The sequence below is a fragment of the Asparagus officinalis genome, chromosome 4 (genome assembly GCF_001876935.1).
Source record: "Asparagus officinalis chromosome 4, Aspof.V1, whole genome shotgun sequence".
Taxonomy (NCBI): domain Eukaryota; kingdom Viridiplantae; phylum Streptophyta; class Magnoliopsida; order Asparagales; family Asparagaceae; genus Asparagus; species Asparagus officinalis.
Window position 1 is genome coordinate 31,232,152 of NC_033797.1, and position 17,075 is coordinate 31,249,226.

The following is a 17,075-nucleotide window of genomic DNA, read 5'->3' on the forward strand; positions in this document are numbered from 1 at the left end:
TATATTTTAGTACCTTGAGGTATAGTGTAATTACACGGATGACCCTAGAGTCAACATATCTACATGGGTACTTCTAAGATTATTAATTGTAATTTCATAGGTGATCCTAGAATCTATTGCATGTTACAATCATTTTTTTTTTCCTTTTCTCTGTGATTTGGAGTTCTTTTCAAATGCAGGTTAGCGTTAGCGTTAGGTTTTCCACTAGGATTAGAAGTGGGATTAGGACAAGGATTGCAAAAATATACGACTAAACTTTCATTGTTGCACTTCTAACTATAACTCTAGTAGTCAATATTTTTTGCTATAACTGTAGCCATATAATCTACTCCTAGCAATAACCATAACCATGGTTTTAACTAACATTCAAAAAAAACTTCAAATTAGCATGACCAAACGTCATGCAAGGTGTTGTCAGATTTCATGGTGACCAACATAATTAAAATCAGTACATCCAGGTTGCCCATGTAAATACCCAAAACTCCAGGATGACTGGTGTAACTACACCAAATACATGACTGATGAGATGAGAATAGACCAGTCATCAAGGATTAATTACCCTGAAATCTGATCACATGTATTTGGTGTTAAAATAAGTAGCTCCAACAAAGGAAAGTTTCTTCGGGCACAAATTGCAGTTGCAAAAACATCCAAGACATAATCCTGACTTACAAGAAAAGAAGGGCGAGAAGCTTAGATCCAGAGTATGTCATTGAGTTTAGTCATCAAAGGAATAGGCTGGGCTCCACAATCAATGTGATGTCCAAACAACTCATAACAATAGGTGATGGTGAAGCACAGCCATACATAAATTGATACATCCAAGTTGCTTCCCAGAGTCTTGCCCCCAGCTTCAACAGTTAAATACTAAGAGAATAAACTTCATCTCGAAGTCCTAGAAGCTATACTTTCACAACTCTGTCGAAGGTAAAATATGTTTAAATCTCATTGGCCTTCCTCATTGAGGATCACCACCTCGTTCCTGTTGCTCCTTCTCTTCTGCATCCTCAAACCGCTGGTCATTGATATGTAGCTGCAGAGAAGAAAATGTCCGTTTACATAGTACACAAAGGCTCAAAATTTGGTTTAATTGACACTATTCATACTTGAATTGCCAGGAAGGCAAAACCTAGTCAAAGATAAATTCAGAACGAACTATCTCTTGGATGATACAAATCATTCCTTTTGATCTACATGTTAAAAGTAATTTCAGAATGAACTATCGACTTTGACTCTTTTAGGGTTAATTGTGGATAGACCCCCTATACTATCATCAAATTGAATCTACTAACCTAATAGTTCTATAGCTGCAGATAGACCCCTTGAAAGAATTCTACTGGTGCAGACAGACCCCAAAGTGAAAATCTACTGTTGCAAATAGACCCCCAAGTAATTTCAGAATATAATGAACTTTATACGCAACTAACCGTTTTCTATTGATGCATCTATAATATCTTTTTCCTCATTTGAAAGGCAGGAGTTTATGCAATTCTGTGGCAACACCCGACTGAATGCTCTAAAATAGGTGCATAAGAATCATGAAATGTTTAGCATGTTCTAGATCAATATTTATTAGTGGGATCACGTGAGAATACTTCTTTTATAAGGAGAACATATTAGTCTAATATGCTTTATACACCTAAAATCCCTATTAGTATGGAATTTCAAATAATCCCTTTACCAATTCAGGTGAGACATGAAATAAGCGTAGATTAACACACCAGAGCTAACCATTACCAAGACAATTCTTCTTTGTTTCTCCATTTGTTTCTGCTGTTCTTATTTTCCTGTAATGCATTTTGATACACTGATGCTCAAGGCTAAAGGATGAATTTGGATCTACCAGTTGAATAACTTGGATCATGCATCTTAGATTCATATGATATCAAAACAAAAAATAATTTTCTAGTGTGGTTAATGACCTAATTGGTCTTGACGCATCAAATGTTTGACTTCCCTGGAAGTACGATTTCTTAAACTAAATGTTTCTAGGATAACTGCATACATCAAATCACTTTTCCTTGATAACTGAGTCAGAATTATAAAAAGATGAACACTGCCATAAACTGTATTCCTCAGGTAAAGATAAATACACCACAAGCGCCAAAGCTTACAAAGGCAAGTACTTGACGAACTGCACATCTCAAGGTTGTCCATTACTCAGAATATGACAATGCCTGAAGTAATGTGTTCCTAATTTTCAAATAGAACAGTGATGCCATATATAATTGAGTATTTTACTTCTCTAACAGATGGATTAAATTAAGCTCATAAATCAAAGAAAAAATTATCATGACGAGAAACATGAAACAGAGCTTTGGAGTTCACAAGTACCATGGAGTAATAAAAATTGATCAAGAAATTCACCTCTAATACTGTTTGAGCAAGGTCATGATCCCCATTTGCCTGACCAATAGGGTTGGCTAGATTATCTGAAAAATGCCACTCAGAATCATTTCCTACAAGAAAGCAGAAACTTTGATATTGATACTAACCAAGAACAGAACAAAATAAAGATAATCCACATGCGATTTCTTACCAATGCCATGGGCATTCATCCCTTCATCGCCAAAAAACCACGTATTTTCTTCCTCTCCATCTTAATGCAAATAAGAAACAATCATAAAAAATAGATAAGTAGTGATTAACTAAATAAGAAACAAAAGATCAATAACTAACCTGCATTAGGTTCAGGATTTAGTTCAGCACATTCACAGAAAATGTCAAAGAGAGTATCTACTGTTATAACAAAGTCAAGGATACAGATATAAAGAGATATATAATATGAGTACACAGTATAAGATCCTATTCCTAATTCTTAGAATGTCTGTCATTTTTTGAGAATACCCCCTTGCATTATAAGATCGTGAATAATGAATATGGATTCAAATACAGCCAGTCTGGCATTTGATTCAAGTTCCACACATACAAATATACAATCGTGTAGACACCTACAAGAATAGGACTCACTGCAAAGATCTAAGCCTACCAGAATAAAGAACCTTGAACATATTCACCAACAAATATTGAAACATGATGCAGATAGATACAGGCATTCATGAAAAAGAAAAGGAAAATTCACTGAATTTGATTGAAATAGCTGAAGAGAAGGATACATTGACTGGGATCAGAGGGCACAAGCCTCATCTCGGTTATCTTTGATAGATCTACATTCTCAGCACCATCTGGATCTGAATCCTCAGAGTCTGAATCCCCATCGGCTTCTGTCTCAATCTTAAAATAAGACAAACACATGTTTCAGGAGTAAAAAAAAAGTACGTTAATGCAGTGTTCATCCGTAAGTGAATAAGCACCAAAGACAAGTGGAAGATGAATGTAACAATCACACAGATCTGATTTCTAGATATGCTCTTTAGAAAATGAATTGGACAACTGATATAACAAATGTAAAAAAAAAAAAAAATCATTCCCACAGCAATTGCAAGATAACTTTAAGAATATATTTCTGTTAAAAAGAAACTAAAGGAAAAAAAAAAAGGTCAGTAGCCAGCTTCATATCAGTAGCTTTATGTTTGACTCGCTTTGTGCGTGTTGTGCAATAGACTTGTGAATTTTTGGCAATATACTCATATATTACTTATTATTTGCCGAAGCAGCCATGGACAAACTTGCACATAGCAGTATCAAACATCAAACATACATTACTCCACGCCCTCCAAACCCATGAACGTGTACGTAACCAAATTGCCGAGGATGAAATTTATGCATAAATTCGCCGATGTCAGGCCAGATCGAAACACACGCTCTGATTCACTTCGATTTGCCTTTCTTTTCTTTTCATTTCCCCCCTCATAACTTCAGAAAGAGAATCCGACCAAAACAGCTAAGCATCCATCACGACCTACAACAGACTGGAGCTTACAACAATTTATGCCAAACCCTCTTCATCTGCCCTCGGATTTAAAGTTGAAATACACTTAATTGAAAGCCACAGCCTCTACGTAGAACTAAGAAATATGATGTTTAGAAGAAGAAGAAAAAAAAAAGAGGGCAAATACAAAAATCCAAGTACCTGAGTGTAGATGCACGGCGAGGGGTACGCCTCGGGATCGGTCGACACGGCGTGCAGTGAAATCGACAGGAAATCCACTGCGTAGCCCTTGCTTTTGTCCGTATCGCTCAGCCACATCACTCTCCTTCATCCTCTTTAGAGTTCAGTTCAAACTCAAAAAGGCAAAAAGTAGAGGGGCGGGGCGGGGGGGGGATGAGCGATTAGATCGTACTTGGTAGAGATGTAGAGGGTTCCAGGGGATTCCGGCGGGCGGCGGCCGAGGGCGACGGCGACGGCGGCGCTGCACGTGCATCATCTCCTCGTCGGCGGCGGGGTCGAGGAGTGGTTGGCCGTTTCCTTCGCCGGCGGCGCTCGACAAGTGCTGTAACCCTAGGACCATGGTCGCTCTTTTCCCTTTTCCCTCTTTTCTCTCTCTCTCTCTCTCTCTACTTTGCTCAGTGTACTCGTACTACTCGCGAAAAGCAAGTAATTTTTTAGCCCTCTGATGCTGATGCCCTCAAGTAGCAAAGGTTAATTTCTTTACAAGCGCATTGCAGTTCGGAACTGGGTCGGGTGAAAATTTAATGATTATACTAATCTAACAGAAAATTGATTATTGAATTTACTGCTAAATTTCAATTTTCAACTAAATTTTAAATCTTTTTAGACTAACGAGTATGAATTAGTATTCAAAATTGAACAAATCCCAGCAAAAGAGAGAGAGAGAGAGAGAGAATAAACACTAGGATTCTGGAATTACTTGGTCATCATAGTATAGTAGGAATAGATAGGAAATACTCATAAACAGTAGTTAATTAGTAATTCGATCTCCAGTCTAGAATCAATCATAGATTAATAGAAAAATGTAACATGTTTAGGATGACTTATAGTTATTAAGATTAGAAAATATGGTTTAAGTGATATTTGCTCTATACAACATATTTTTGAAAATTTCTTTTTTTTTTTTTGAGAAAAAGGATGGATTACCAACATAGTAATCCAGCCAGCTAAATTAAACAAAATTGGTTGTTACAAAAAAAGTATTCATCCCCAACCAAGAATGAATACCCTGGATTGTCAAAGTTTTACAGTCAGATTCACCTAAATTCTTCACCCCCTAGCAATTGATAACAAAATATCAAAAACTGTATCAAAAGACCAACCCATATACATTTTTTCATATTTAGACCACAAAAGCAGACTTCTTTCTTGAGCTTAGTCTTCATTCCAGCAGATCAATCACCCCCCCAGCTGTGGAAATTGAAATTCCAGCAACAGAAGCAGCTTTTTTCCTCCTCCTCTCTTGTAGTCTAGCTGCACGATCAAATATCTGAGAACCTATCCAAAATTTTGCAAAAGTCAAAATTTTGTTCAAAAGTTCTAATGATCTCCTTTTCTTATTTGAAAAAATTCTATCATTTCTTTCCTGCCAAATACACCATATCAGAGAACAAAGAATCACATCTCTCTCTATGTTCCCACTATCATACTTCTCATCACTCCAGTTCTTCCAAATATCTTTTAAGGAAGATAACTTGAAATCTTTCTTGATATTCAATTTAAACTGGACAGATCTCCAAATAGAGTATACAAACTCACAATTAACAAAAAGATGAAGGTGATTTTCCTCCTCCTTGGAACAAAAACAACACAGCACATCCATGTGAATACCTTTCTTTACTAAATTCTTTTTCGTATTTAAACTACTTCTCAAAGCCAACCAGACCAGAAATTTCACTTTTAGAGGAACAGAAAGCTTCCAAAGATTTAAGCAGTCATACCTTGAGCCTCCATCAATAAGAAAATGATAATATGTTTTAACAGTAAACTTGTCTTTTGCTTCCCAAATCCACTTTCTCTTATCCTCCCTGTGAACAAAATTAATAAGCATAATACTGTTCAACATATCATAATATTGAAAGACCAGATTTCCTGTCAGCTGTTTTTGAAATTTAATATCCCAAATCCAATCATTATTTAATTTTTTCCTCAAACTGGTAATAGTAGCATAAGGGAATGATGCAATGTTATAAAGAGAAGGAAACATAGAAGCCAGAGTATTTGCACCTGTCCATTTATCAAGCCAATAAAGAGTATTATGTCCATTCCCCACATCTATACTAGTACTGCATAAAAAGCTATCAACATTAATAAAAATAACCCTCCAGAAATGAGATAGGGATTTTTTGTCAGAACAAAAATAATCTGACCAGTTCTTATTCTCAAAATACTTATAGAAACTTATTTTTTTCCAGAGATCTATCTTATCATCAAACCATTTCCAAATCCATTTTCCCAACAAAGCTTTATTCATAGTTCTCAAATTTATAATACCCAAGCCACCTAGCTTTTTGGGTCTGCAAATCTCTTCCCATTTAACCAAATTAGATGAATTTTTGTGTTCCAAAGACCCAGTCCATAAAAATCTTCGCCTCATCATATCTATTTTATCAATAAGCCACCCTGGAAATAAGAAAAAAGACATCCAAAAAATTGGCATAGAGGAAAGAACTGCATTAACAAGCACTAATCTTCCTCCCCTTGATAAAGACTTTCCTTTCCATAAGGACAATCTTCTTTCAAACTTATCAATAATAGGAGACCAATCCTCTTTTTTTAATTTTCCAGGTCTCAAAGGAACCCCAAGATAAGTGATAGGAAAACCCCAAGATAATGTAAATCCTCTTTTTTTAATTTTTGAAAATTTCTTATTCCAACACCTTAATGGACTCCTTATGAGATTTGATACACACAACGAAACTCCTCTTCATTCATTTGACATAAGCTAAATGGCGTTAGGAGTCACAGCAGGTCTTCTTTTTTACTGTCTTCATTTTCACTATGCTAGTGTTCCGTAGAACTTGTCTGGTTTTGTATTCGAATTTTTTGGGGGAATAAAAAAATTTATTTTCTGAAAACTTCGAAGTTTGAAGACATTTTCTTTGATTTCCCCAAGCGCAAGAGCATTTACATTAATTTATTTAAATAATAAGCCAATTCGAAATTCTAAAAGAAAAATTTCTCAATGACCCAAAATATGAGACCAATAGGGGGGACAAGTGAGGTGTTCCCCTCCTATTGGATAATGAGTTGGTCATCATTGAGTTGACCATCATTAATGATGACCAACTCATTATCCAATAGGAGAGGAAAACCTCACTTGTCCCATCTATTGGTCTCATATTTTGGGTCACTGTAGCAAAGCTCATTCTAAAATTAACTTCATCTTTTGTAAAATTTTGAAAGTAAACTTATCGCGACAAATTCTGAAAATAAACTTAAGGCATTCACTGAAAAAAGAGTTGTAAATGTTAGATATAGGTGCCCTGCAGATAATAATTGTATATTATAACAAGATCTATATGAATATAACATCCTTATCCAAAATGATAGTATGTTATTTTGGTCAGTATTTATTTGGTATTTTTAAATATAGATAAAGTCCTTAGAATAATACTTGACTATCAGAATATCGATGTTGATCGTAATGATGAAGAGATCTGATTAGTCGCTAACGTATATTCTAAAATGTTTCTAGTCGATGAAGTGTTGAGATAGTACATCATCACTTTGACAAGACTAGTGTATACTCTATTTATCCCTTTGAAGGACGATGATCCATCTCTTAGATCATTGATGTGGAGACATCAATATACAATATACATGTGACTCATTAGTGAATGGGTTGACTGAACGACTCACCGAGAACATCTAGTTGGTAATTATACTTAACTGTCAAATAAAAGTTCTCAAGGTTGACTGAACGACTCACCGAGAACATCTAGTTGGTAATTATACTTAACTGTCAAATAAAAGTTCTCAAGTGATATAGTACAAAGATCTAGTTGGTAATTATACTTAACTGTCAAATAAAAGTTCTCAAGTGATATAGTACAAAGTAGTCTCTTAACCTAAGGCATGAGTGCAATATCTTACATGTTAGTATATGTGTACTTAGACTGTTACCTAACCACAATTCTCATTGAGTTGTGCATAACGGTTAGGGGTGCTAAGCCGTATCTGTATCTGAGGAAATATCTATAATCGTATCTGTTAGGATACGGATGTGGTTACTCAAATCTATAACCGATAGGATATGGTTACATATATGATTTTGTAGTGAAATATTTGTATTTGTATCCGAAATATTCGAATATATATTAGTCATACTCTTACGATAGTTCTGATTCTTAGATTATGGATTTGTTGTTAATTTTGATGATCAAAATGTCTAATCTTAAATTTTCAGTTATAATGAACATATTAACGAACTTTTTTGTATCGCATGAACTATGTTTTTCTTAATACTATCTAGTTTTCTCATATCCATTTTTTATCCTCAAGCATATCTGATTATATATCCGCATGTATATCCGTAATCGTATCCGATTTTAGCGGATATGATTATGAGTTTTTCTTACCGAGGTATATCCGTATCCATATCCGTATCCGTTATGTGTGAGCAGATATGGATATGGTAAGCATCATATCCAAGTCGTATCCGGACCGGATGCACCCGTAATAACGGTTCTTGTTGGGTGCATCCCGAGACATAAGTAGATATTGAGTAACTAAGATGAGATTCGTCTCTCCCAGTATAGGGGTTTGATGTCATAAGATTGTTTGATATAACTATAACATGAAAATCCTTGGTCGAGGTGAATAAGATAAACAGAGTGTCAGTTTGATCTTATAGGTTATGAGTTTAATATTGACAAACACTAATCAAGTTATTAGGGTTTAACAGTTTACCATACTCTAGGCTCAATAGTTTGACATTGTTTGATGAATAGACTGACTGTACGGTATTATCACTGAGTGGTCCTGATAAAATTGGGTAAGCATCTTGCAGACCTCTATTACATCTTATACCTGAGTAGTCTTCATGCGTAACTAGCACCTCCGTTGTACTTGTGGATATGATCCACTGCCGAGTTTTAAGTTGGGCCTTAGAGTCATACCAAGCGCGTACTTGAATCCTATGAAATACAAATTTATAGAGTAATGCGTATGATTAATACACATATATGATTTTTTTCGGATACACATAAACAGTTATATGTATCGGTAAAATTAGAATGCTATGTGTTTAAGAAATGTTTTTCAGATTTTTTTTCATAAAGTTAACTTTTAATCAACTAATTGACGTTTTGGTCAACAATTGACTTTAGTCAACTGGTTGACTTTTTGGTCATATGATGACTATTAGTTAAAGATTGGAAAAATATCAAATACCGTATTTATGAAATACCGTATTAGTAATAATGATGTGGTATTTGCATTTATGAAATACACATTTCATTATACCATGATTAATGAGTCATGAGATGAGTCATTAAGTGGTATGGTTTGGGAACATGGTTTTAGGCACAGGGGTTTTAATTTTTCATGACTCATTACATGACTCATGGGATGAGTCATTGCATGACTCATGAATTGAATCATTACTTTTGATGACTCATGAGATGAGTCATGATATATCTTACTTTATAAATGTGATCTCTCTCTCTCTTATGGAAAGATTAATGAATGAACGAATAAAAATTTGGTTTTCCATAAGAGAATAAAAGAGAATTCTACCTCTTACTAAACTTTAGCAATTTTTGAGTAAAAGAAAGTAGTAGGATTTTAAGAACCCCGTGGTGGATATCTTGTCTTATGTCTCAAGAAGTCTCTAATTTTTCACGTTCACTTGGAGCTTTGGAGAACCACTACAAGGAGGTTTACTACAACAAGGAGCATAAGTTAAGGGTTGTTCGATCTACCATCGAATCACGCTTCAAAAGCATGAACTTGAAACTCTTGTATGCTCTCTTTAATATAGAGATCATGTTAGATTTAATTAGGATGGTCCTAGTATGGATTTCATGCTCTTTCCATGCTTTGTATTTTCGTAAATACAGTCTTCCGCTGCGTATATTGCATGTAGATTAAACAGAGATTTCCTTCAGTAAATCCATTAAAAAGAATTGTCAATAAAAACAAATGAGTTATTTGCAACAGAGAACTACATTAGGTTTACATAATAAAACACATTGAAGTCTTACGTTAACATAATAAAACACATTCAAGTCTCTTGTGAAGATAGTATACCAATCTTATATACAGTTTCAAAAAACGAGTGCAAAAAACAAGCTTGGAAAAGCTAATACATGCTTATGAGTTCTCTATAGGGGTGCATTTGGTCCGAATACGGCTCAAATATGATGCTTACCATATTCATATCCGTTTACTCATCTCGGATACGGATACAGATATAACTCGGTAAAAAAAAATTTGTATCCATATTTGCTAAAATCGAATATGGTTACGAATATACATGCAGATACAAAACGGATATAAAAAAACTAGATGATATTGAAATAAATATATTTCATGTGATACAAAAGAGTTCATTAATATGTTCATTATAACCGAAAAGCTAAAATTAGACATATTGATCATCAAAATTAACCACAAATCCATAACCTAAAAACTAAAACTATCGTAAAAATATGACCAATATGTATTTTGATATTTCGAATACGGATCCCCATATTTTACTACAAAACCATATTTGTAACAATATCCCATTGATTATAGATTTGAATAACCATATTTATATCCTAACAGATATGGTTACAAATATTTCCTTAGATTCGGATACGGTTTAACACCCCTAGTTTTATACCATCACCATCTGAACGCAAATTCTCATAAGATCTGTGCTTGGACTAAACCAGGTGTTTTTGTGCACTTCTATAAAAATCATGACAAGCATACGTCTACGTCTGTATGGTAGATAGGAAATCTACCACACGCCACACCTTGTTAAATACCCTTCATCGTTCCAAAGGATCAGATAGAAAACTTGGGCAATTAAATCCTGGCACTTTGCTGGCGTTTTATGTATAGTAGAAAACTTTCAGAAAGAAAAGAATGGTCTTTAACAGTTGCTTCGTGAATCACCGGTTCTAGAATTTACTTTCACTATCAAGTTCAGTTTCACAACTATCGCATAACAGAGATTTTTAATACGAGACAAGAGTTTGAAATCAACTACTCAATATAGCCAATAACAACCAGTTCACAAAATAGCAGTCTAGAGCATCAAAAAGTACTTCCACATTCAGAACATATCATGACTGTCTTCCAAGTTCAAGTTCAAAACATCAGACATTTCGCCAAAACAAAGTACTCCAATTATGCCACAAGAGTGCTGGCAGTTGTAGATTCACTGTAACAGAAGAAATTATTTAAGTAAGTAAACTTGTAAACTTTAAAGAAAGAAGATGCTAGACACGAAAACAATAATAGAATATGGAATTAGACTCCAGACCACCACATCTTTATATACAAACAAAAAAGAACAAGCTATAGAAAAGAAAGATAATGCACAGAGCAATTTTGAGGCTATTGCAGAAAGATAATGCAGTATTTGTATCACATCATTGATCCAAAGGATTGAGTCTGAGTTGCGCCAAAAATTATAAGAGAGACACATCTAGATCTATAGGGTGAGGGGTCCAGATGCAGTAATACAGGAGAAACCAGTAGCTTTCATCCATACAAAAAGTCATGCAGAAGGAGGAACATAGGATAGCAGTATGGGTGCCTACCACCGCATAGGAAAGTAAATACTAGTCATGGAAGCTACATTTGCATGAAAGAAGCAAGAAGGCCGAACAGCTTTTCTTGACTTGAATCAACTCCCGAACATGGGATTAGCCTCCAGACCACATTTTTACATGCAAGTAAAAGGTACGCCAGAAAAAAGAAAGATTTGCTTGTATTTTAGTATCTTAAGGATTCATGTCTGCTTATGGATCTCAGTAATATAATAGTCTCTCCAGAGCCAGTTCAAGGCTATTGCAGAAAGATAACGCAGCATTTGTATCACATCAGTAATCCAAATGACGAAATTTATGTAGTGCACTAAAAAATTATAAGAGTTATCTAGAGGCACAGGGTAAGGGGTCAAAAATCAGGAAAAGAAAAAAAAACCACTAGTTCATCCATAAAGAACAGCCATGGCAGGAGAAAGAACATAGTCCAGAGATATGGGTGAAAGGTTATTGATACTGGATCTATACACAGCACAAACAATATATAATGTCTTTAATCATTAAAAAAAAGTTACACGCAGTTAAGGTTAACAATTCACTTGCAAAAGGTGTTAGATATTAACTAATTCATAATTACAATAGGTTTCCACATGGAAAACTATTAATTCTACATAGGTCCACTGTCTTGCTACTTTACAAATCATTTGAAGCTCCATGACTTGCCTTGTTCAGTTAATCAACAAGAAAATTACTCAGCAATAAAACAGCATATCATAAAGTGAGAAAGTAAGAAAGCAAAAAATTATAAAAGATAATAGCTGGCATTGCAAGTATCACTCACTATTTCCACACCGGGGGGAGCTTCTTGGTCCTCTTGTAGTAGCGAGCCAACCGATGAATCCTGCTCTCCACAAGGATCAACCTAAACTTGGAATCCTTGTCCTTCCGGTTCCTTTCCAAGTGCTTTCTAATAGCAACTGCCTTCTTTATCAGATGGTAAAGATCCTCGGGGATCTCCGGAGCAAGGCCTACCAGAGTAACATCGGGTTTACACATAATTACAGAAAAAAAAACTGACGCAAATTTTATCATGTTCAGCTAGACCACAAAGTTATTAGCTAGCTTTTGCTGGAGAAATTTTGATTTTTGAGACATGATGATGCGTAGATAAAATCCTTCAAGTAATGAATTTCAAATCTCTAATAGGAAACATGACTTCAAATTATTTTAAAAATAATTTCTGGATTTCATATTCTAAACATGACTGTATAGAAAATGACACCACTTTTATAGAGGTGCAACGGATCCCAAAGCATCTCCTCTTCGTTTCAAATAGCAGATGCTAAAATTGTCAATGTGAAGAGTGACATTTATACATAAGCAGCCAATGTCAGCAATAATAGTTTTGCATAGGGGTTGTTTGGTAGGAAAGAAAATGGATGGCAACCCCTTTATGGAAAATACTTTCTAAAAGTTTTTTGGGTGGATCGGAGCAAAGGCCTAGGTCTCCTAGGCTTCTGCCTGCCTAGGTGTTGAAAGCGTCTAGAGGAGCAGAGACTGCTTATGTAAACTGGACCGCTAGGTCTTAGCCGTGATTTCCTCTATTGCTGTCTCCACATCCTCTAACCTCCTCTGACCCCCACCGACTAAGAACACCTCCAAATTCTCCGACCTTCAGCATAATCTCCACCACCCTTAAACAAAAAAGAATTTCTCCTAGGTCTTGCACTTAGGTTCTAGGCGCCAGCTTGGCACCTAGCGATGCCTAGCACTTTCGATTACATTTATTGTAATTAAAAAATTAAAAAAAGAAAAACAACTAGGTCCCGCGCCTAGGCCTTATAGCACTTTCTGTAACCTAAAATTGAGTAATTTCAATAGTCATTTCTCAAAAGTGGATGACCAACCCATTTTTTATGGAAAACCCATTTCCGGCCCAAATTGTAGGAAATGGCTTGGAAACCCATTTTGAATTCCCCCCCTTAGAATTTGGTTTCTTTCTTTTGATGAAAACAACAAAAACTGGGTTTCCAACCCATTTCCTATAATTTGGGCCAAATACGAGTTTCTAGCAAATGGGACCATACATCCACTTTTGGAAATATGGTTACCTAAAAGTACTCCAATCCAAATAAAATGAAAGAGACCACTTCTAAAAGATGGTTTCTATAAATGGGTTTCCACTCATCTACTACACAACCAATCAGCCCCTTGATGGAAAACAATGTTACGGTAAGCGATGCAATGTTCTAGTAAGTGCTAGGCACCAACCCTACGCCTAGTGCCTAGGCACTTTTTGTTTAACTGGAGATGAAAGAGATTTTGTTGAGGGTTGGAGGTAGAGGAGTTGTTCAAGGTCGTTGAACATCAAGAAGATAAAGAGGATATGGAAGCAGCAACAGAAGAAATCAGACCACAACCTAAACTTTGCAGCCTACATAACGTCCCATGCTTCCTTAAGCGATCTCAAGACCTAGGCGGAGAGCCTAAGTTATGCCTAGGCCTAAGCAAGAGCCTAGATCACCTTTTTAAAACTATGATGGATAATATATACCAACAAAGAAATTTATATATAATAATCTAATAAAAGAGGAGCCATGGGCTGAGAGAACTTCAAGCCCATTCATTGATATATTTAAACAGAGAGAAGATATGCTCAATGAATTAATTTTAAAAGTTTAAAACAAGTAAAAATAATAGCAACAATGGGAGAATCTTTGAGCATTATAATTGACAGTTGTAGTAATGATATTTTCATACCCACACTGTTTTATTTAAAATTAACAACCATTCTCAAGAACTATAAATTTCAAAGAAAAACATTACTAAATGGTCCAAATCACAATTGAACACTGCCCTGATTCCTTACCAAAGATAATTTCTTAAAACTTAAATCTTCAAGGTTTTATCAAAACAATCGATGCTAAAATCGTAAATTATGCTTGTGAGTTTTAATGCTAGGTGATTTTGCTTAGGCTGATAGACAATGCTGCGAACTTGAGTAATAGAGCCAAAAAGCTAATCAGTTTGTGCCCCGGAAATGTCCTACATCATTATATAAAGGAAGAAAGACAAGAGGTTATTATACTGATATTAATGTAAAATTCCATCTGGCAACGTGCCATCACATTTATTCTCTATTTTCATCCATTTTCTTAATAATCTTCTACTGTAACATATATAGAGCAAGAATGCTCAGATCTCATGGAAATATGGTCATTAATACTTCATAGTATAGTACCATTTAGTGTTTACAATGGTTCCCTTCTAATGGTTATTGCTATGTATACAATTTTAGTCACAAGCAGTGTTATCGAGGCGCAAGGCGCAATGCGGGGCGCATAGGTCCCTTACGCGCACCATGCGCAAGGCGCACAACGAGGCACGCGTCTCACTAATTGAGGCGCATAACTCAAACTAATATTTGCCAACATCATAAGACAAAAAACATATAAGCAACATATTAGTTACCTACATCCAAAATTATGAGAATATCAACTTAAATCATCAAATTATGCTAACTAAAATTTTAAAGTAACAAAAAAGATACAAGAAACATGTATTTAAATCATCAAATTAAGTGATTAACAATTATGAGCATATGTTTATAAATTGTCACATAAAAATACTAAGAAATATAATTAACAAACATGACTGTTCATAATTTTCTAGTTAGTATTCTTAATTGATATTTGCTACTTAGCATGAAAAGATAAAGAATGAATGTAACAATTACATATTTACATGTTCATAATTTGCTAGTTAGCATGCTAAATGGAGAAGAAAGTTACAATTAGCAAACAAGTATACTAAATTACTAATTATTGTTTCCTTTTTATAGGTTAAACATGAAAAGATGAAAATAGATTAGCAACTAGTAACAAAGAGTATATTACATGATATAAATATGTAATTATGTAAATTATTTTAAAAAAATAGAAGAAAGAGTATGTTACATAACGCAGGTGCGAGGCACGAGCGAGCGCGCCTCGCTGCGTGCAGCGCCTCGCCTCGCGTGCGGGGCACATTTCCCCAGGCCGAAGCACCCCTCGCCCGGGGGTGCGCGCTTCAATAAGCCTGGTCACAAGTTCCTTCAAAACTCTTTGTTAATCGTAATTTGATGATAATTCGCTCTAGATCTTATTTTTTTCATGTATGTTGCTATACTTTTGGTGGATTTAGAAGCTATGACAAATGACAAGGATTTACTGTTATTTTCCTCATACAACTGGGAATCATGCTATAAGAGCATTCTGATAATTCTATTGGTGCCAAAGCCACCAAAGTTGAGGACATTAGGGTGGACTCCAATTGTGGAGAATAGGTGATGTCAGTGGATTAGGTGGACAATGGATTTGATAGGGAATAGGTAATGGCGGCAAGGTTGTGGAAAACATAAAGCAAACAGAAATGAGGTGGCACCATTCGGGCCTTTTGGTGCTTTAGCGGCAAACATCAGGAAAAATGTGAAGTAAGAAAGCGATCCAGCTTAAACTTAAATATGTATACGTACTAAAAAAGAAAATTTCAAAATATCTAAAAAATCTACAAATACATATTTGACAATTCATTGAGACCCTAAACATGAAATAGACATGTTACAATCACACAATATCAACAAAGTATTGCACAAAACGAAATGACATACATGTTTACCAAAGAATACTATTACTTCTCATTCTTTCAACTTTCAAGTTCCTCTAAAGGAGTGGAGTGTTACTGGGCTTCGTCGACGCGGTGGAGGGCTTCGTCGGGCAGAAGTGGGAGCTTCAACATTGTAGCGAGGAGAGCCGGAAATCAAAAGAGATGAGAGGAGGTGGCGACGATGGAGTTGAGTTCTAGCGTCCCCCCCCCCTCCATAGATAGATACGAGAAAGAGAATTGAGATATTGAGTGTTTATTAAGTAAAACGGGTTAGATTTGGGTCGAGTCTCAACATAGAATAAAAATCTATTTTTTAAAAAGCAGATAAAAGCCTTAAAACGGATTAAATTCTCTATTGCCCGCTTTTAACCAGCTATTGCCTGCTTTTTCAGATATTTGGCCGCTCTTGTGAGCGAAAAGCATCGGGACTGCTTTTCACATCCACTTTTAGCCAAAAGGTCTTGAATCCTAGCCAGTAGCCACTACCGCTAGAAGCCCCCTCTAAAGCGTCGCTATAAGGCACTTTCTTAAACACCAGATAATGGTGCATCTAATTATCTAAGATGAGGAATACATAGGGTTTCCATCTAGTTGCAAGAGGACCTACCCCACTCCCTAAAAGGGAGGCTCGACATTCTTGCGGGCTAGTACATGGCGACAGTTCCTCAGATCCTAAGCCTTAGTTCTCTATGTCCCTGCTAACCCTCTCCCTCAATCAGTCATATGTTCCAACAATGGAGGTACAAAACTCTAAAAAATCATGAGGGTGATTTGACAAGGGAAAACTAGTGCAATGGCTCATCCAACCATCAAAATCCTCTCAGACACTCCAACAAGTGCATGCAAGTTATGTCGTAGTCACCCAACAATGTTCT

The 17,075-nt window shown here is 35.6% G+C and overlaps 3 protein-coding genes across 3 annotated transcripts in view; all 3 read right to left on the bottom strand.

Moving 5' to 3' along the window:
- LOC109837101 (chloride conductance regulatory protein ICln-like) lies at positions 556 to 4,509 on the bottom strand. The gene is given in 8 exon segments (XM_020405187.1): positions 556 to 1,033; positions 2,368 to 2,459; positions 2,540 to 2,599; positions 2,680 to 2,739; positions 3,117 to 3,234; positions 4,034 to 4,157; positions 4,245 to 4,312; positions 4,314 to 4,509. Coding segments are annotated over 8 exon segments (696 nt in total). The 5' UTR covers positions 4,413 to 4,509; the 3' UTR covers positions 556 to 958.
- Positions 5,235 to 6,326, bottom strand: LOC109838446. The gene has a single exon (XM_020406893.1). The coding sequence runs from the start codon at positions 6,324 to 6,326 to the stop codon at positions 5,235 to 5,237; it is 1,092 nt and encodes a 363-aa protein (XP_020262482.1).
- Positions 10,949 to 17,075, bottom strand: part of LOC109837102 (40S ribosomal protein S13-like) — a 7,293-nt gene continuing 1,166 nt past the window's right edge. Inside the window, exons 4-5 of the mRNA XM_020405188.1 lie at positions 12,398 to 12,584; positions 10,949 to 11,228 (exon numbers count right to left, since the gene is read on the bottom strand). Coding sequence (XP_020260777.1) covers positions 11,195 to 11,228; positions 12,398 to 12,584 — 221 coding nt within the window. The 3' untranslated portion in view covers positions 10,949 to 11,194. The remainder of the gene's footprint in view (positions 11,229 to 12,397; positions 12,585 to 17,075) is intronic.